General features: G+C 35.6%; 6 protein-coding genes across 6 annotated transcripts; 2 read left to right on the top strand and 4 right to left on the bottom strand.

Annotated features, from left to right (window-relative positions):
* Window positions 1-352: 352 nt before the first annotated feature.
* On the bottom strand, window positions 353-3,646 carry LOC103842717 (protein MOTHER of FT and TFL1). The gene is made up of 4 exons (XM_009119378.3): window positions 3,206-3,646; window positions 2,731-2,792; window positions 2,540-2,580; window positions 353-1,898 (listed from the first exon to the last, which is right to left on the bottom strand). Exons 1-4 carry the CDS (start codon window positions 3,497-3,499, stop codon window positions 1,675-1,677), a joined length of 621 nt encoding a protein of 206 aa, XP_009117626.3. The 5' UTR covers window positions 3,500-3,646; the 3' UTR covers window positions 353-1,674.
* Window positions 3,647-5,084: 1,438 nt separating this feature from the next.
* On the bottom strand, window positions 5,085-8,241 carry LOC103842716 (mitogen-activated protein kinase 8). The gene is made up of 11 exons (XM_009119377.3): window positions 7,793-8,241; window positions 7,195-7,603; window positions 6,998-7,125; window positions 6,860-6,919; window positions 6,593-6,742; window positions 6,344-6,499; window positions 6,121-6,258; window positions 5,960-6,033; window positions 5,761-5,880; window positions 5,480-5,678; window positions 5,085-5,375 (listed from the first exon to the last, which is right to left on the bottom strand). The coding sequence occupies exons 1-11, from the start codon at window positions 8,015-8,017 to the stop codon at window positions 5,298-5,300; spliced, it is 1,737 nt and encodes a 578-aa protein (XP_009117625.2). The 5' UTR covers window positions 8,018-8,241; the 3' UTR covers window positions 5,085-5,297.
* Window positions 8,242-8,343: 102 nt separating this feature from the next.
* Window positions 8,344-9,528, top strand: LOC103842715 (peptidyl-prolyl cis-trans isomerase FKBP17-2, chloroplastic). Its single transcript, XM_009119376.3, has 3 exons — window positions 8,344-8,742; window positions 8,833-8,877; window positions 8,946-9,528. Exons 1-3 carry the CDS (start codon window positions 8,393-8,395, stop codon window positions 9,307-9,309), a joined length of 759 nt encoding a protein of 252 aa, XP_009117624.1. The 5' UTR covers window positions 8,344-8,392; the 3' UTR covers window positions 9,310-9,528.
* Window positions 9,529-10,462: 934 nt separating this feature from the next.
* Window positions 10,463-15,156, bottom strand: LOC117128573 (SKP1-like protein 5). Its single transcript, XM_033281278.1, has 3 exons — window positions 14,800-15,156; window positions 14,693-14,708; window positions 10,463-10,815 (listed from the first exon to the last, which is right to left on the bottom strand). Exons 1-3 carry the CDS (start codon window positions 15,100-15,102, stop codon window positions 10,655-10,657), a joined length of 480 nt encoding a protein of 159 aa, XP_033137169.1. The 5' UTR covers window positions 15,103-15,156; the 3' UTR covers window positions 10,463-10,654.
* Window positions 10,824-14,685, bottom strand: LOC117128572. Its single transcript, XM_033281276.1, has one exon. It carries the CDS (start codon window positions 14,295-14,297, stop codon window positions 10,983-10,985), a length of 3,315 nt encoding a protein of 1,104 aa, XP_033137167.1. The 5' UTR covers window positions 14,298-14,685; the 3' UTR covers window positions 10,824-10,982.
* Window positions 15,157-15,365: 209 nt separating the features above from the next.
* LOC103842714 (L-arabinokinase-like) lies at window positions 15,366-16,651 on the top strand. Its single transcript, XM_033281279.1, has 6 exons — window positions 15,366-15,409; window positions 15,579-15,717; window positions 15,806-15,913; window positions 15,997-16,065; window positions 16,170-16,253; window positions 16,362-16,651. Exons 2-6 carry the CDS (start codon window positions 15,613-15,615, stop codon window positions 16,440-16,442), a joined length of 447 nt encoding a protein of 148 aa, XP_033137170.1. The 5' UTR covers window positions 15,366-15,409; window positions 15,579-15,612; the 3' UTR covers window positions 16,443-16,651.
* Window positions 16,652-20,494: the final 3,843 nt, after the last annotated feature.

The following is a 20,494-nucleotide window of genomic DNA, read 5'->3' as shown; positions in this document are numbered from 1 at the left end:
GTTTCATCACTGTTGCTTTGGATGTGGAGATTGTTCCTCCAGAGAACTCAGTGCTCAATACCGCAGCGGAAAGGTTCTTTAAGAGCGAGATAAGGAGGAGGTTGTTTGTGATGTCTGTGTTGCTTGTACTTAGCCGTGTTGGATATTTTATCCCTTTGCCTGGGTTTGACAGAAGATTACCTTAGCTTTGTCTCAGGTTCCGTTGGTGAGTTACTACTGGTTCTATTAGAACGGTTCATATGTTTCCCTTAACAGCTTGCGTTGTTTTAGTTGAGTATTGCTCTGTTTATATATGTGTGTGTGTGTTAGCTTCACGAATCTAATGATGGCTTGCTCTCTGTTAGGAAGATCGTTGTTTCAATTGATAGATTTTTTTCACAGCACCTGGATGTTTGTTTACTACTGTTAGAACGGTTTAATAAATAACTTTTACTACTGATTCCGTGAAGAATTACAATGCTGCACAAGACGTACGGGGAACTACACGTTGTTTTGCTTATTCTGTCTCTGTTTCATGTTAATGTTCTTGTTCTGTTTGAGTAATGAGAATGATATGCTTTGTTGTTTTGTTTCATGTTTCAAGGTTCTGGTTATTGATTCATTTTATTGAGGTTTTCTTGTTTCTGTTTCATCGTCTTTGACATTGGAACAACATTGGCTAAAGAAGATCAAATAAGAAGAGTGAAAGTAATGTTGTAAGAACCTTGCAATGGAGCAATTAAATGTTAGGGTTTCTTAAATTTGTCTCTTAAATCACTTTTTGTACTTAAAAGCATTAAAAAATAATAAGAACCCCTAATATGGGTCTTTGCAATAATCATGCTCTAAGAAACCAATGGCGAAGCACTAGATGTTACTTCAACACCAAACTCTTACGAACAAGATTTTTCAGTGGATCAACGTGAAGTTACATTCGATTTGTCCAAGCTTTGATGATTCTGGAATAAAACAAGACTCTGAGAATAGAGAGAAGGAAAGATATGAGTCCACAGAAGATGTAGTTGAAATTCAAGGAGAGTGCGTGGATCAAAATCTTTAGAAAACAAGCTACATAGGTTCAGAGGAGAAGAAGGCTAATGATCAACAAGAAAAGCTAGTTTATTTAAGTCAGCCGGCGGTCAAGCAAGCTAGTTTATTTAAGTTAGAATTAAATCATTTTGTTGGAATTAAGCTTGTAACTGACATTTGTATTCTTGAGTTTTGGGTTAAAATTAATAATATGATATATTTTAACTTAAATGTGGTGGTTGAAACTAGTTTATTTAAACGGGAAATGGTTCATTTTGTTCGAATCAAATTTGTAACCGACATTTATATTTCTGAATTTCGGTTTAAGAACTAATAGTATTTTTTTTTTTTAATAAGGCAGTATACTAGAATTTTCATTTTTTTTGTTTATCCTCTCTTCTTGTTTCTTTATAATTTGATACATACCTTTATTTTTTAGTTTATTTAAAGATAAAAGAAAACGAAAACCATATATTATACGCAAGCCACTTAATATAACACACAAACATAAACATATTTGTATAATTGTATATGCATCTACACATATATATAGTCGAGAACCGGATGATACAAAATATGGTTTGATATATAAACCCCATATTTCTTTCCGGTCCGGTTTTTAGGTAAAACCGGAAAAGGCTCTCTCTTTTATTTTGGTTGCGTGCATCAGCGTCTGCGTGAAGCTGGCTCTTTCTGGGCGTTGAAGTAAACTGTGGCCACAGGCAAACCAAGATCGAGATGTCCAGCGAACATTCGGGTGCTGAAGTTGGCTCGCGAAGGCGGCTGCTGCACCATCATACCCACCGGTGAGTTCTGCCTGAAAAGTACAAATATGTAACGGTGAATCCCCACCGGTGGTCTCGGCTCCATATATGGCAGTATCTCCTTTCCTAAAATGAAAAACATGCTAGTATATCGATTTCAAAGTTTCCCGTGGTACTAATAATAAAAATAAAATAATTATCATCCTCTATTCACTTATGCTTTGTCATGTTTAAGGTTTTTTTATGAAGACATGTGTCCGTTGTTTAGTTGATATACATCAGTGTACACGTACAGACATACATTAGATGTTGGTTTTAGAAGACATTACGTATTATTTTGGGGCATAACTTGAAACCAAGGAAAATTACATAGTGACTCTTATACCTATATGCATGTGAGAGTCATGCATATTTGTGTTGTTGAACCAATCAATATCGTGCAATACGGGGAATCCATTTCATATCAAACCGAAAGCACCACGTTGCACAGATAATATGTTTAAATGAATAAAACATACTAGTGTATCGGATTTTTCAATTAGATTCAAACACGTCTTCATGGACATAGTTAACCATTATCATGTGTTCTTAGTGGCTTTCACACTAACGTTATTTTATATCTAAGCAAGTGAGTTAGAAAGTGAGTTAAAAAGTGAAATTCATTTGTAAAAAAAGTTTAGAAAAATAATAATTAAGAGATTCCGGAAAATAGCGAAACAATTAAAATTCAAAAATCGAAAATTTAGTTTTGGCTTTTATTTTCATACCTTTTGAGGGGTTGGTGCCTCCCGGGATATCCACGACAATCCTGAAACATAATAAATCATTGGATTATATTAAAATAATAAAAATAATAATAATAATAATAATAATAAGCATAACATATAAACTTTTTTTTTGTATATAATATATCTCTAGAAGAGCAGAAAATATTATTGAGTGCGTCACGCGTACTCACCAATGGACCCATTCTCTCATGTTCGGCTCACTCGGGCTAGGTGCGTCCGGGTCAGTCATCACCTGCATGCATCCAATTTTTGCATTTAAAGACTGCCAATAAATGTTCAACTCATGCACGCATGACGCACCACTAAACGATTGAACAAATCAAGCTCGAGTAAAACATTACTGTAATCGAATTTTCATCTAACCGTATTTAAGCATGCACTCAAATCCCATTGAAACTTATCTATATATATATAAATACGTCAAGATATATGTGAATGTCCTTTTACAAAAAAAAGATATATGTGAATGTAGCAGAAAATATGTATGAACTATGAAGTAATGTTTGCATGTTCCTGTCATAAGAATCATGAATCATGATCATGGGGAACATGTTACGCATGTGTGCGTAAATACAAAGATGTGTGTGTAAGAGACAATAAGCTAGCACAAAAAATGGATAGAAGCGAGAAGATTAATATGTATACGAGAGTGTAAAGCTCATTGGAGTTGCCGGAGATGTTGACTTTTGGAGGGTTGACTGCGGCAGAGGGTTTGATCTCGCAGCCGTTAGTTATGTGTTTGGGGCCAAAGTAGACAGACATGTTGGCGGTGGGGATGAACATGTCCAACACATCTCCGATCACTCTTCCAACCACCAAAGGATCAACCGAAGCTGCCATCGATCCACAGAGAGAGAAGTGGAGAGAATAGAGAGAGAGAGATTCTCTTAAAAAGAATCGTTTGTTGTGTTCAGCGCATGTCCGTATTGGGATGGACATCTATGTAATGGTTTATATAGATAAAATTTTATTTTTTTTTATTTTTTTTATTTTTTTTGGTTAAAAGATAAAATTTTATTTTATAGCAAAAAGATATTTAATTAATCCATCGACAAATACAATGAATTTGAACAATGATTTACATGCAGTCCAATTTATTATACATGCGTGTTTGCTTTTTATATGTAAACAAATTCTTGTTTTTATTTTCATTTTTATATAAAATATATCTTGAAAGCTGTAAACCCAATTCAATAATAACTTGTTCGTATTTTTATAATACATTAATAATAATGGTAATATATTTCAACAAAGTAGCATGATGAGTTATTTTGTCCTTAGTGGTGCAAATATTATGAGAATCCACTCGTGTCTTGTAGTTTATGGTCATGTCCAAATTCATCACTATTGTACAAACCATCAAAGCTAATAATGCTATATTACTCTGAAACTAACTTTATCATAAATAAACTAAGGTTAAAGATGCCTTAAGTATATGTAATCCCTCATACTTAATCTAATGTTTTCAGGGAAATACAATACAGTTTCTCACTTGGTTATAAGCGAAAGAAGAAACAAAAGGAAAAGGTTAAAAGAAGCTTTTGGTCAGATTAGTGTAACCTATAGACCATGCATAGGCCATTTCACACTTCTTTTCATCCACAAACAAGACACGTGCCGTATCACGGTCTCAGCTGTTACCCACGATCCCTTTGGTTCGTCCTGCCACGTTACATCATTCCTGCCGTCAGTTACGAGGATCACTCCTTGCACGTGGATGATCCTCGTTGTACTCGTTGGTAAACTAGTTTCTACTGGTGGTAACTATTACACCAACTGCCAGTAATCTACTAGTAGAAGATACTTCGTCATGGAAAACATGCAACTCTCTTGGTTTGATTTATAATAGAACAAATCACCTAGGACTAAATTGCAATTAACTGCCATGCAACTATATAAATCAGATGAGTGTATGTATATTGATGACCCTGGTGAATACAAAAGGATTTTATGAGAGTGAAAAATAAAATAAATCTTCAAATGAATTGTGGTCTTTACGAACATTTATAGTCGAATAAATAAACACTTGTAATATTTAAATGAAGTGCATAAATTTTACTCGAACGTGATTCTCGCAAAACTTGTTTTCAACCGGTGAAGGTGGTATCTACACCGACAAAATTGTCGATATAATTTCTTGCATTAATAAATTTTTACCAATATAAATTTTTTTCTAATTTTGTGATCAAATATATACAAAAAAAATAAATAAACACAATGATCATCAAGCTTATTTTGGAGTGTTTGGAACTCTTTTATCTATGTTTTATATTGATTTTATTTTACCAATTTGTTTTTTTAATTGGATTTAGTTTAATTTAATATAACTATTTTTGAAAAACACTTAGTATGTATATATAACTAATTCAGATCATAATATAAAGCAAACTGCATATATATATATATATATATATATATGTTTACTTCAACTATAAAGGTTTTTTGGATGTTTTCCTTTTTTAGTATACTATTTTTTAGTTTAATTCTGATTTCATGATGTACTTAAGCAAACTGAATCGGTAAAAAGATTGAAAGAACAATTTATAGAAAAGGATAAAAGAAATTACATGGAGATAGATGTTCTTATTAAAAAGGTCTCATTCTCGCCCCCAAACTATTAAATCCAACAAATCAAACCCAACCACGAAGATAGATGTGGAAGAAGTGAAAATAAAATGTAGAAACCAATTTTCACCAGAAAGCTTTCACCAAACGCCAAAAAAAAAACAAAAACGTTTTAAGAATTACGAAGAGAAGCAACTCTATCAGTAAGCTCCGCCACTGATTCATCATCTCCTTCCTCAGCTATGGTGTCCTACAACACAGAACAGAAACAACAGTAAGTAAGCAAACTCCATCTCCATGTTCCTTTCAAGATCCTCTGTTTTTTTAACTCCACTAACTAACTAACTAACTAACCTCTTTGTCGGTTTTAGATTGGACACCGATGCATTTAGAACCACTGATGCTCGAACTCTTCATGAGGCTACGAGCACTGTAACCTCCTCCATTGTCTGCTTCCTCAGATTCCAAAGTTGAAGCCACAGCAGCTGCTGCTCTTCTCTCAACATCACTGCTTTCTTCTACAGTCTGACCACTCTGAGCAGGAACTCTCTCTCTGCAACACACAATCACAAAGAAGCCCAACGCTTTCAGAGAAAGAGAGAGCAAAGCAAGAGATTCTGTGAAAAAGACATTACCTTGGCAAGGAAGCATGGTGTCTATGCATTGCAGTACTTCTTCCTCCTCCTGCCCCTGCTCCTGGTTTACCTTGATTCTCTTCAAGGTGAGCAAACTGCCTCTTGAACCGATCAACCCCACTGCGTAAACAACAGAAGAGTTCTTGGTTTCATTCTGTTTTCAGGGAATTATAGTTCATGAGGTGTTTAATTAGCTAACCTAGGGTACATGAAGCTGAGCTGATCACCACCGCGCTTGTACTCCTCCAGCATCTGAGGATGATACTCCAATATCTAAATGTTTTTCCCAAAGATAAAGTGAATGTTAGATCAATGAAGAGAACAATAAGACATAGTCAAAAGCATTTTTTTTTGTGTTACCTCTCGGTAGATTAATTCTCTGACGTCATCTTTGTTCAACTTCTTTCTCTCAAAATCAAACTCAAGCTTTGAGATTGGCTGCGTTGATGGTTCACGCTCTGAGTTTGACAGACCACTGAAATAAGGATCAGCTAGTGCCTGTAAATAACCAAATCAGAATAATGAACTTGAGAGTTTTAAGTCTTTGTAATTAAAAAAAAAATGAAAGTTGCTTGTCGCTTACATCTTCAGCTGAGACACGATCTTTAGGATCAAAGGCAATAAGGCGTTCGAGAAGGCGGAGAGCCAAAGGATCAGCTTTAGGGAACTTGTGAGAGAAAGGAACCGGCTGTTTCTTCCTCATGCTGCTTAGATATCTCCTCGCCTTTTCATTTCTTATCTGTCATAATTTCAAGATTGCAAAAAAAAACAAAAAAAACTCATTAACTAGCTCTCAAATGATGGGAATGTAACACATGTTTGAGTGACTAACCCTTGATATGGACTCAGGCGGAGGAGTGCCAAGAAAGTCAGTCATAAGATCAAGTTGGTGCACCACGTTCTTCCCGGGAAACAAAGGCTTTCCCAATATCATTTCCGCAAAAATGCAACCAACACTCCATATATCAATCGCAGGAGTGTACTGAAAGTTAACTTAGCATTAGACGGTATATCTTATGAAAATATAGGACCTAGATCAAGAAGTCCGTTCTTGTGATACAGAGAGGTTCAGTGAATAAACAAAAAAAAAGAATCTTACTTTGGAGAAAAACGATCCACAGAGTTCAGGGGCACGGTACCACCGAGTAGCTACATAATCCTACAAAACATAGATAAAAGAGTGAGTTCACAAACAGTTTAATGAGAAGCTCTGCTGCATTCAAATTAGAGGACTCACAGTCCAGAATATAGCAGTTGGTGCGTCGTTAAAAGAGACACGAGCGAGTCCAAAATCACAGATCTTCAACTTGCAATCAGCATTAGCTAGAATGTTCTTTGGTTTCAAATCCCGATGAAACACATTAGCTGAAAACACACAAACGTTTCAATAAAGACAGACAAAAGAGAAGACTGTTTTAAAACCAGAAACTTAACCTGCGTGGACATATTTGAGACCACGGAGAAGCTGATACAAGAAGAACTGATAATGATCAGGAGTCAAATCATCATTCGCCTTAATCACCTGATGAAGATCAGACTCCATCAGCTCAAACACAACGTAAATATCCCTGAACTCTCTACGAGAAGGAGGCAGCATAATATGCTTAATCTCCACAACATCCGGATGCTTAAGCAACCTCAGCAGCTTGATCTCCCTGAGAATCCTGGTTGCATCAGAGACATGCTCAAAGACGTCGTTGATCTTCTTGATAGCAACTCTTTCGCCAGTGTGTGTGTCTAGAGCAGAGGCCACAACACCGTAGCTTCCTTTACCAACGACTTCTTGAACCTGGTACCTGTTTGCTTCTCCGTACTCCGTGAAGAAGTCCTTTTCCTGCACACCCTGAACAAACAGTAGGATCCAATCAAATAAATAAATAAATCAATAATCAATAACACCCTATAAAAGGCCTAATCAAAATCTAGCTACTTGTTGAACAATGTACAAAACATTAATAGAAGTAAACTTCAATCAAACAAAGATCACAGATCAAATGATGTCTACACAATCAGTGATCGCGCCAAAAGGTACCTTCTTTTGAGGATCCATGGGTAAGTGATGACGTTTGGGAACTTTGATAAGCTTGAGACCAGAGAAATCGAGATCTTCGGTAATGATAAGCTCAGATTGATGATGGGGAATAGAAAAAGTATCAGACTTTGGAACAATGGGTTCGTGAGGATTATTATTGGAAGAAGAGGGTCGTTGAAAAAGCCAACGACGAACACCGTCGACGAGATTCCCACCACCACCCATCAACTACTACTACTGAATTAGAAAAACAGATTAAAGATTGGTGATTTACGATTTTGGGTCTCCGAGTTTCCTTCTCAGCCTAATGATTCTCGTCAAATTCACCTTATTTCTCGGATCGTCTCTCGGTTTTGTCCTTCGGAGTGGGTCACGACCTTCTTCCTAACTGATTGGAGAGAGAAAGGAGAAGAAGAAGAAGAAACAATTTAATTTTTTTTAATAATTTCGACGACCCGGTTTAGCCTAACCGGATTCGGTTTATCACTGACAGTGACAAGAACTTGGCTTGACTTCTGTCTTTAAAATGAATCACACGAACAGGATAAGCGTTTATATACTTATAATAAAGCTGAGGTTTTTATTTTATTTTATGCCGAAATGGCGAATCTATTCACCGTTACAGCTCCGTTCCTTTCAAAGCCGTTCACGAAGACGGCGCCGTATCACCTCTGTTGCGCCTCTTCTTCCACTCCTCCGGAGCAGAACCCTCCTTCTCAGCCAGAGTCTTCTTCTACTCCGACTCAATCCGTAAAGACGGAGCAACCCCTCGCATCGCAACAGAAGAGGAAGAAGACCAGCGTTGAGACGACGGATTGGGTCGCTTCTTCTTTGACCAGACGGTTTGGAATCGGTGCGGGTCTTGCCTGGGCGGGGTTTCTAGCTTTCGGTGTGATCTCCGAGCAGATCAAAACACGGCTTGAGGTTTCTCAAGAAGAAGCTAACACAAGGTTTTCACATCTCCATAGCTTCAAGTTACTGTCTTAGTTGTCATCACTCTCACAAAGCTTTGGAACTGCTTTTGTATGGTGTGTTTGTAGAGACGTCGAAGAAGAGAAGGAGATTGTCTTGCCCAATGGCATTAGGTACATTTTGTCAATGGGTCTCCTTAGCTTCGGTCAAGTCTTGGACTATATTGAATCAAACTATGCAGGTACTATGATCTACGGCTTGGAGGAGGGGCAACACCAAGAGCAGGTGATTTGGTAGTGATTAATATGAAGGGACAAGTGCAAGAAACGGGACAAGTGTTTGTTGACACATTTGGAAGCAAAGACAAGAATAAGAAGCCATTGGCACTTGTGGTGGGTTCAAAGCCATATAGCAAAGGATTATGCGAAGGCGTAGATTATGTTCTGAGGTCGATGAAGGCCGGAGGTAAAAGGAGAGTGATCGTTCCACCAGCTTTAGGATTTGGAGAAGAGGGTGCTGAACTTGAATCGGGTTTTCAGATACCGCCTTCTGCTTCGCTGGAGTATGTAGTTGAGATTGAAAGAGTCTCAATTGCTCCTGCTTGAGTTCTAGAGCTTTGTGTTTGTTGTCAAAACCTTCAATGTATTTGTATGAGAGAGAGATTATGGAGAGAATAGTGTGAAGTAGTTAAAATATGGATTCTAAACGATAGAGTTGCTTCCTATGAGGAAAGTCGACTTGGTAAATTTGGCAGGAGAGTTGGAAGTTTTTATATTAGTTTTGTCTGAATTCTCTTTTATTTAAAAGTATTCATATACCTGGGATTGTTTTTGAGTAAGATGATTAGTTAGCTGGTCAAGTCTTCGTTTCAGTTCACTTTCCACTTCAGTTGGTTCTTCGAGCTCTTTCCTTATCGTTTTGAGTCTGCTTCCAGTTTATTTGCCTGAAAGTTTAACAAGGAATCTAAAAGCGATAACGTTTGCACTGAAATGAAAAGTTAAATCAAAAGTTTGAAACGATTTATCATTAAGGTCTATTGGTTTTGCGTTGAAAGTTTACCTAAAATAATATGGTGTCCATGCAATACGATCAATAAACCGATTCGTCCCAAAATTGGTCTCGTCGATTGCTACCAAAATATTGCAAAATTAATGGTGAAATTAGTATTACTTGAGCAATTGGTTTTGAGTTGAATTTAACGTAAAAAGAAAATTATAGTGAGAAAGAATGTACCTTGAATAATGTGAGAACACAGCCCAAGCTCTCTATCATATACCAAATTATAATAATCATTCCAAACGAAGCCTAATAAAATAAAAAATATTACCAGGCAACTGTCGTAGCTAATCTTGTCTGTTTGAATATGTGTTTCCTCTGGAAGCAACTAACTATTATAAGCAGCATGCATCTCAGGCCAAATAAAGAAAGATTAATTAATTTAATGTCACCCTCTCTGTCATTGATTTTGAGACTTTTTTTTTAAAAAAAACTAAAATTTAAATATTCATAAAATATATTAAACTTTTATATAAGAGTATTTTTTAACGTTCTCCACTAATCTTTGTTTTTTCTTAAATTATAGTTGGATATTATGTTCTTATATTTTGGAAGAAAATACATATGGGTACTTGATACTCATCTTATTTAATCTGGAACTAAAGGCAGGACAACTTTCTCTATGGGGGGAACAGAAGAAGTTTCCAGGAAGATAATTAGCTAAACTTTTTGGTAATAATGGATCGAGAAACAGTACTGGAATATTCTTGAATCGTACTTTTGATTAACTGAACTTCAAAGTGATGATGAAACATAGAAATTATAATAGGACTTTTAATGATCAGAACTTGATAATCCTGCTACATCTTTATTTTTGACTTCAAACAAACGACACTTGGACAAACTTCTTCAGACTTCAGTAATCACATAAGATTTTGTAGAGCATCAATGGACTTAATGTCCTAATTTCGCCACGCCCATCGCCAACGCCTTAGCTTCCTCCTCAGCAGTGAGGTCGCCTTCCACCTTCCACAAAGATCGAATGGTGAGGGGATTCTTGCCTTTGAGATAATTTGCCAATGACTGGGTGGTGAGTTCCACGAGCGATTCCATACCCATATAGAATCTCGAATTGTATAAACTCTATAATAAGAATAACTCTCTTATTAATCTCTTGAGGAAAACTCACTCAAAAACCTCAAGCTCTCACACAATCACAAAACTCATAAGTTATGCAACACCCTTGCATCTCCTTATATATAAATCAAATTTCCTAAACTCATTAGAAAACACATATTTCCTTTTTCTTAATCCTAAATTCATTAGGATAATTTATTCGGATATTTTCTAATCCTTTAAACCATAACTCAGTAGGATTAGAAGTTAACTTATTTCTCAAGTTTACTTTTTCTTTCAAGCTTAATCCAACATTCTCCCCCTTAAGCTTGAACTCCATTTTCGAAAAATCTTCAACACCTCTCATCTCCTTGAACTTCAATTTTCCAAGTGCTCTCCACAAGATGTCAGTTCTCTGTTCTCTCCTGAGTATACGCCGTTGTAACTCTCCACGCCATGTAGCCAATTTCGCAGCTTCATTCTCTGTTATCAATGTAGCTTCACCTGATGATAACACAACAGTCTCTTGTTCGATCGAACACCTCATAATTAGACTTTCATCAACATAAAATATATTTCCTTCCACGCTCTTACCATCTTCAGGGTCAACTCTATGCCCACTATTTCTTTCTCCAACAATTGGTATCTCAGATGTTGCATGTAACTTTATTACAGTTTCAAGAGACTCTTTGGATTTTTGTATATCCCGACTTAACACCCGGAAGAAAACAATTGTTTTCCCTGCCTGTTGACAAGTCAACAGACTTCCTGAGTTACTGTACCACACACCCACAACTATATCCTTGGTTTGTCTCTGGATTTCACAGCATGCAAAGAAATAGTCTCCGTTTGTATCAACTCCACCAAGAGTAGTTTTACATGTCCCTTTCTCAGTACCCCGTATCCTTATACTCCTATCTGCATACCCAACTGTAACTTGGCCAGCTTTCTTTTTGACTTGGTATTCCCAGAGTTTGATTTGTAAACTATTAAAAACGTCAGGAACAGTAGGAGTAGTAACAGTATCAGATTTCTGGGTTTCATTACTTGCAACTGCGTTAGCAGCTATATTTCCAGCTCTGTCCTTGGATGATTTCTTTTCTTTCCTGTGAAGCCTATGTTTGGCCTTCCACTTTGACCGGTTTAGTTTCTTCTTCTCAGAGAGAGCCTTCCTCTCTGCATCCTGCAAGTTTTCTTCTTTTTCTCCAGCTAAGTCTTCCCTCTTGTTCTTGATTTCATCTTCCCTCTTTGCTAAAATCATCTGAATCAGCTCAGATTCCTTGGTGTCAATTTTATCTTTAGCTCCAAGCAGCTCTTGCTCTCTCTTAATAGCCAAATCTCTGAACATCACAACGTTCTCCACATCACCTTCCATCATCCATCTCGCCAGCTCAACCACAAACCTGATTTTTGGAACCTTAACCGATGGCTTGTCATGTTTCTTCAGAGTCGAAACAAACAAGTATGCCAGTTCTTTCTTCTTTATCCCTGAATCCATCAAAGGGTCGTGTACTTCTTCTGAACTCATGAATTTGAACACTTGTGTTGCTAACCCTAGCATCACTTCCTGTAACTTGTTGTCTCCCGATGTTATTGACTTCAACACCATGGGAGCTGCTGCTTTAATGAGCCTCAGTTCTATAAAGCATTCATGTTCTGAGTATAAGCACAAGTTCCTCAACACTCTCGCTGCATTGACACGGACCAAAGGAACTTCAAATGCATCCACAAGTCTTGCCAAGACTCCAAGCTTTAGAATGTGGACGCAGTTGCTTCTACTCTCCAAATCAAGCATAGCTATAGCTTCCCCTGCAGCGATTTTAACCTTTCTCTCATTCACATCCCTACGTGCCTTGCTTTTCAAGAAAATGTTAAAGAGCTCTTTCATGACACCTCCAGTCACACCAATTCTTTCCCTTGCCTCTCTCTCAAGGGCCAGGAAGCTCAAGATCTCAATCTTAAGCTTCTGCAGTTTCGGGTATCTCACTCCATGATGCAGTACATCTCTCAGGTTACTAACTGTGAAAACGATCTCTGAGATCTCTCTTCTAAGACATCTCCCAGTATTCTTGCTCATGCTTACTAACATTCTCACTAGTTGCAAGGACCGTTTCACTGTCAGGAATCGTGAGAGAACCATCTCTACGTTCTCATCCTTCAAGAGTATTGCATCCGTGTGCATGAAGTCAATAATCTTTTGAAGAAGTCCTCTAATGTTGCCGATTTTTCCATAGTTGTCATGATCTCTGGATAATTTCTTTAGAATCAAGAGGCCTAAGTTGTTGAACCTACAGTAATCGTATAGTAGATGATGGTCGTGGAAGATATTCTTCTCTCCAATCTCGTCAGGAGCTTCACCTAAAGATCTTGTGTTCTGTAATAGTGATGAAATCGACTCCATGGCACCAGTGATTCCAGCGACTCTTAGAGAGTACTGTGTCATGCCAGCAAGCTTTGATAGTATCTCAGCTGCTGATCTCCTAATCTCTTCTTCTTTCACGTCTTTCCAGTTACGCATCTCCACCAACCTTTCAATGACGGGCAAGTTGATTCCAATCTTCTCAATCTTATCCTCTGCACACTTCCTGAGAATTCTTGCACCTATGAGCTGTTCATATGGGCAGCTAGAGCCCAACAGTTCCATAACAAAGCTGACCATATCCACATTATCCCCATCATAGTTGCTCCCATTCACAGACTTTGAGAAGGCGTCAAAGAAGAATCTCTTGATAGAGACCATCCCAATAACACCAAAGCCACATTGTTTAGTCACATTCTCGAGCAAGCTACACACACTGACCTGCCATTCCCAGTAAGCTTTCTCCGCAAGGAACATCAAAGCTTCGGCTAGGGCTAGCGAGTAGAAGATGCTTAGAGCGGCTTTTCTGTTTGTTTTGTCCAGCTCTCCTATGGAATGTAATTTAGCATCAAAGTTTTTTTCAGCACGTCTTGTACGCCCAATACGATGTGTATACCTCTCCATATGTTTAAGGATGTCATAGTTTATGACATGAGCCACGTCAAGAACATCTATTCCACGGCCTACAGTATCTGTTGTAACAAGAATATTGTATTTCTTTGCTCTGAATCCTTCTAAGTTGATTTCACTCTGTTCTTGTGATTTCCCACCGTGTAAAGTCGTGACATAGTAGTACCCGGATCGTCTAGGGCCTCTTCCTCTCCAGTTTGAGCAACCTCCTCGTCCTCTTCCTTTGCTATCATCGTAATTCTCGTGCTGGGTTTGTTGCGTGTCCATGTGAGCTGAGAATAATTCACCATGTTCATCTTGTTGTTCTGCACCCTCTTCACCGATTCTCTCTTCATAAGTTTTTAGCCTTTCCACAACTTTCATGAACCCAACAATCTGTATTCGTATGGCCAACATGGTGTTAATAGCGGATTTTAACATCAGACACTCGATAGAAGAGAATCCAAATTTCTTGTATATTTCTTCTTCCTTCTCGTCCTCGACCATGGTCATCTTCTTCTCCGTAACTTCAATGATCTTCAAGCTTTTGATCTCTTGAACAGCATCAATGATCTTTATGGCTCTGATACCAAATATAGAATCTCGAATTGTATAAACTCTATAATAAGAATAACTCTCTTATTAATCTCTTGAGGAAAACTCACTCAAAAACCTCAAGCTCTCACACAATCACAAAACTCATAAGTTATGCAACACCCTTGCATCTCCTTATATATAAATCAAATTTCCTAAACTCATTAGAAAACACATATTTCCTTTTTCTTAATCCTAAATTCATTAGGATAATTTATTCGGATATTTTCTAATCCTTTAAACCATAACTCAGTAGGATTAGAAGTTAACTTATTTCTCAAGTTTACTTTTTCTTTCAAGCTTAATCCAACAACCCAGGTATTCAGACGCCTGAAAATCAAAATATAAAACAAATGAAACCAAAGAAGAATTCCCCATAAACCCCAAAAAAAAAAAAAAACAAGCTGAGAAAATTCAATACCTCCATTATTGCGATAAGCTCCTTTCGCTTCCTTTGGTTTGGTTCTCTGCATGGATGGAAAAAATCTTGCTCCCAGTACGCCCTGTCGCTTGAAAAGCTGGCTCGGCTACTGCAGAATTCCAGTATCCGTCCTATGATGTAGCTGTTGAATTTCATGGGAACGTCGACTACTATCTTGCTTTCGGCATCGAAGTCACTGTGGAACAGGTCCTTGATACACCCGAATTGCACCGCCACCGCTTCGTCCAGCTCGAAATCCTTGGGATTGTGACCGACGCATTTTAAAACGATTATTTTAGACATTTTTCTAAAATGAGAGCAGATCGTGTTCGAGATAGAGCTGTGGTTTGATATTTATAGAAAACGCAAGTAGCATAAAATTTTAGTAGTTAACAGCGAGTGGGATGGTAGTTAGCAGCGTGTAGAATGGTAGTTTTTTTCTATCTTTGAGTAGATCACATCGGGTAACTATAGTTTTTAATCTTTTTTTTTTCTTGCTTACACTTTGGTGATGTGGCAAGGTGTTACATTTTACAGAATTTGTAAACACACTAGTGGTTAGAGCGTCCGCAACGGGGGTTCATCCCGAATCCTTAACGCTAAAGCATATGTAAGTTTTAATATAATAATAATATTTAGGCTAATAAACGTAAGGATTGGTCCGTAATTAGGAGGTTTAAGGACTTGATCCTTGTGGTACGTGGCCGAATTTGAGTGGATCGTTCGTTAAAGCTGGAAATTTATTAGTTCTTTAGAATCAGTCTTCTTCTTCCCCTCAGCGATCGTCGGAGAGATATTTTCCCGTCGAAGAAAATGAGGATTGACGATAACGAAGGCGTCTCAGCTTCCAGCAAGCACCTGGTCTTCGCTTACTACGTCACTGGACACGGCTTCGGTCACGCCACCCGCATCGTCGAGGTTTTCCTTCTCACTCTCTCTCTCTCTGCATCATTCTTATCTGTGACTACTGCGTTAGTTCGATCGTGGCTAATTTGTGGCAATTCAGGTTGTCCGTCACTTGATCGCGGCCGGGCACGACGTTCATGTCGTCATCGGCGCGCCTGATTTTGTCTTCACGTCCGAGATTCAGTCTCCTAGGCTAAAGATTCGAAAGGTTTCTATCGATCATTTACTTGCTTACTCTTTCAATTGTTTACTGGAAACATAAGGATATATTGATTAATTGGCGATTGTTAGGTTCTTTTGGACTGTGGAGCTGTGCAAGCTGATGCTCTGACTGTAGATCGTCTTGCCTCCTTAGAAAAGGTTTTAACTCATGTGATCACTTGTAAATGATTATTGGTCTTATCTTGATTGCAATTTCCAGTTTATGAGCTTTACACTTTTTTGTGATGCTGCGTCTTCCACAGTATGTGGAAACAGCTGTGATTCCTCGAGCTGAAATCTTGGAAACAGAAGTGGAGTGGCTTCATTCTATCAAAGCTGATTTCGTGGTAATTAACCTTTTCTTTTCATACAATTTCTCAGCCCATCGTTAACTTATCTTGGACTTTTGCTTTGTAAAATTCACCTGGAGAATTTTTCACTTTTGTTAAACACAGGTGTCTGATGTTGTCCCCGTAGCGTGCCGTGCAGCGGCTGATGCTGGCATACGTTCTGTCTGTGTCACCAACTTCAGGTGACGTTTTTTAATATCCTACTTTCAGTTTTGGTGTGTCTTGTTTGGCCTCCTGAGGTCTTGAGCGTGTTGTAGTCCACGTTCACAACCTAGCTTTTGTTATCAAATGTTCAACTCCCCTGTTTTAAAAGAAAATGTTTATAGTGAAAATATAGTCACAAATTGATTTTCTCCGGTGATCGAATTGAATAGCGCAAATTGGTTTCATGCTCAGCTTGATCCTTGAACTTAGACTTTCCATTGATTCATGATTGACCAAAAATTTGATGCTGAATGGTTGAGCTAGGATTCAATATAGGTGACACCATTGCACACATTATTTTTAATTACAATCCTTAACTATTCAAAAAGTAAAAAAAACATTAAAATTTAATATTCTAATCCTAAGGACTCTACTTCCCAGCCTCACCGTTGCGCATGCTCTTAAAGAATGGACCAGAGAAGCCGCTTTTACGATAGTAACAAATATGAGGGGCCCAGGTTGAGAAGGACAGAGATCCTAGGAACCTGTAACACGGTGGGCCAAGACAGGAGGAGTTGTCCCATGTAATGAAAGAAATTCTGAAGACGTCCCTATTCTTTATGCTCGTGCACAAAAAAAGAAAGATATTCTGTATGTTCTGACTTTAGTTTTTAATCTTACTAGATTTTTTAACCGCGCTACGCGCGGATAAGATATTATATGTATTTCTCAATTCTAAAAAATAATGTATAATATTGTATTATATTATTTAAAGAATATAAAATAAGACCACATAATATAAATATATTTTTTATATTTTCTTTGTGAAAATCATTATGTTGTTTGATTGTTGTACTTAATTCACATATTTGCATAGATATTTGTGATAGATGAATAACTATATTTTTATTATCAGTAAATAATATATATTTATTATATAATATAAGAAAAATGGAATTATTTACTTTTTAACAAACTTGTCTCATGTTGGGGACTCGGTTATAGACATATCATATTCGAATGAAACATTTTTACACTTATCAATCTTCTTAACAATCAAGAAACAAATCTGAATATCAAAACAATATCTCATACGATCTCTTTGTGGAATAACTGCTCTGAAGAAATTGAATTTATGCATCAAAAAGGACTGGAAATGGATGTGCATATGTGTTATCTAAGTCAGCTTTACAAAAAACTATTTATAGTTCATATATCATTTATGTCCATCCTATTTTTTTGTCCATCATTTCTTAAACATCTTGAAATAAGTAATGCTAATTAATAATAAACTTTTTACTCACAAAATAAAAATCAAATTTGTCTAATTATCGCTTAATTTGTCTAACTGATATATGTATTTCTCAATTCTAAAAAATAATGTATAATATTGTATTACATTATTTAAAGAATATAAAATATGACTTCATAACATAAATATATTTTTTAAATTTTCTTTGTGGAAATCATTATGTTGTTTGATTGTTGTACGTGATTCACATATTTGCATAGATATTTGTGATAGATGAATAACTATATTTTTATTATCAGTAAATAATATATATTGATTATATAATATAAGAAAAATAAAATTATTTACTTTTTAAACAAACTTGTCTCATGTTGGGGACTCAGTTATAGACATATCATATTCGAAAGAGACATTTTTACAGTTATCAATCTTCTTAACATTGAAAAAACAAATCTACATATCAAAACAATATCTCATACGATCTATTTGTGGAATAACTACTTTGACGAAATTGAATTTAAGCATCAAAAAGAACTGGAAATGGATGTGCAGATATGTTATCTAAGTTTGCTTCACAAAGTACTATTCATAGTTTATATATCATTAATGTCCATCTTATTTTTTTGTCCACCATTTCTTAAACATCTTGAAATAACTGATGCTAATTAATAATAAATGTTTTGCTGGAAAAAAATCAAATTTGTCTAATTATCGCTTAAATATTTTATTAATATGGTCTAAGAAGCTTTTAAGTGATATCATAGTTTAATTTATTAGTTTTTTTTGTTAATTTTTAGAGGTTTTTGTATTTAAGATTTTTTTCCATATTAAGCTTCTATTTCTTTCACAGAATTGATATATATATATATATGTATATATATATCATAAAAATTACCATCAAATCAGTTTTACTTATTTATTATTTTGTTTTAACGAAAATACACTTTTTAAATAATTTAATTTAAAATAAAATTATATATTAATTTGCTGTATTTTAACAATTTCATTGATTTAATTAATTTGATTTGGTGGATAACTTAAAAAGTTTTCATATGAATCGGGGAAAGCAAACTTATGTTGTTATATTATATTTATTTTGTGTATATAGAATCTATATACAATGCTAGTGTAATAAAGAAAGAACATTATTTTTTTGTAACTTCAAAAAGATACATTATTACAATTTGAAATGAATCAAAATTGAATAAAATGGTAATTAAATATTTGTAAATCTAATTGTTTAGTTGGATTCTCATGAAAAAAAAAATCGATTGGTTAAACAAATGTTTCAAAATTTGTTGTGGTATTGTTTTGTCTATAAATTATAAAATTTATTGAATTAATATATTTAATTATTGCATCCTTAAATAATATTTTATTAAGACATTAGAAAAATATGTTTTGAGTTGTTTTGTCAAATTGTACAAAAATCTATGCTTTTTCATATTTGTAACTTCAAAAAGATACATTATGACAATTTGAAATTAATCAAAATTGAATAAAATGGTAATTAAATATTTGTAAATCTAATTTTTTTTATCTTGTTTAGTTGGATTCTCATGAAAAAAAATCGATAGGTTAAACAAATGTTTCAAAATTTGTTGTGTTATTGTTTTGTCTATAAATTACAAAATTTATTGAATTAATATATTTAATTATTACACCCTTAAATAATATTTTATTAAGACATTAGAGAAATATGTTTTGAGTTGTTTTGTCAAAATTTTACAAAAATCTATGCTTTTTCATATTTGTCACGAAAATTTATATGTTAAACTTACTTTTACAAAATTCTTAACTTTGTCACGAAAACAAAAATCTATGCTTTTTCATATTTGTCAACGTTCTCACACTTTCTAAGAATATATTAACTTAGCCACTTACTTTTTTTTTTTTACAAAACAAAGTATCGGAGTCTTGAAAGTTGAATTCATATTATTGTAAATGTACATAAAAGTTTGTGATTATATAGTTAGTGGTTCTTTATATGTGTCCAAGAAAGTGTCAATGGCTTACTGGTAACTGTCCTATATATATATCATACCAACCCGGGTTCGATTCTCACCTTTACATTGTTTTTTTTATTTTTTACGAAAAATAAATGAGATGACATGGCAATTTCGGGTTCTCTGATTGGTTGATTTTTCTATCCTATGTGGACACCTTCTCCATGGCTTATATCCCCCTTTTAGTATAGTATAGATGTTCTGACTTTGATCTTATGTTCTGACTTTTAATCTTATGTTGTGACTTTAATCTTATGTTCCGACTTTGATATTCTGTATGTTTAGAATATATAGCTATATTCTATCTGCATAAGCATAACAATAACACGCATCAAATACTCGCGTTAGTTAAACTATGAATCAATCATGAACTTTTGTCTGTATAACCTAAGATGCGGTCAATCATGAACTTTGTAAAAGACAACAAAACTTATATATAAGATATCGACTTAGATAAAGGTAGTCTAGTAGTTAAAGCTATGTCAATTGATATGCTCCTTAGAGCACCTTCCTATGTTTTCTTCAGAGTCCCGCTATGAAATATCTGGTTGGCGAAATCTTTGAGATCAGAAAACTATTCACAGCCATCTCATCAGCTAGTTCAGCATATAGTTAGTTTCACAGCCTTATCATGCATCTGCAACACAAGGGGGACCGAATCTATAACAACTCAAACGCTAATAAGTACGTTTAATAAGGCATTAAAAAGGTTAAAGATAATTTTTTGTAACCGAAGTTCTATAGGTTTTACTCAAAACAGAAAAAAGGGTCATTTCTTAACCGTTCAACTGGATTGTAACGTTGGAAGTTATTATTTGGTTTTATTTAAAAGAAAA

Source organism: Brassica rapa, chromosome A09 (assembly GCF_000309985.2).
Source record: "Brassica rapa cultivar Chiifu-401-42 chromosome A09, CAAS_Brap_v3.01, whole genome shotgun sequence".
In the NCBI taxonomy this organism is placed as follows: Eukaryota; Viridiplantae; Streptophyta; class Magnoliopsida; order Brassicales; family Brassicaceae; genus Brassica; species Brassica rapa.
Note: the sequence above shows the minus strand (reverse complement) of the source record. Positions and strands in the feature narration are given on the sequence as shown.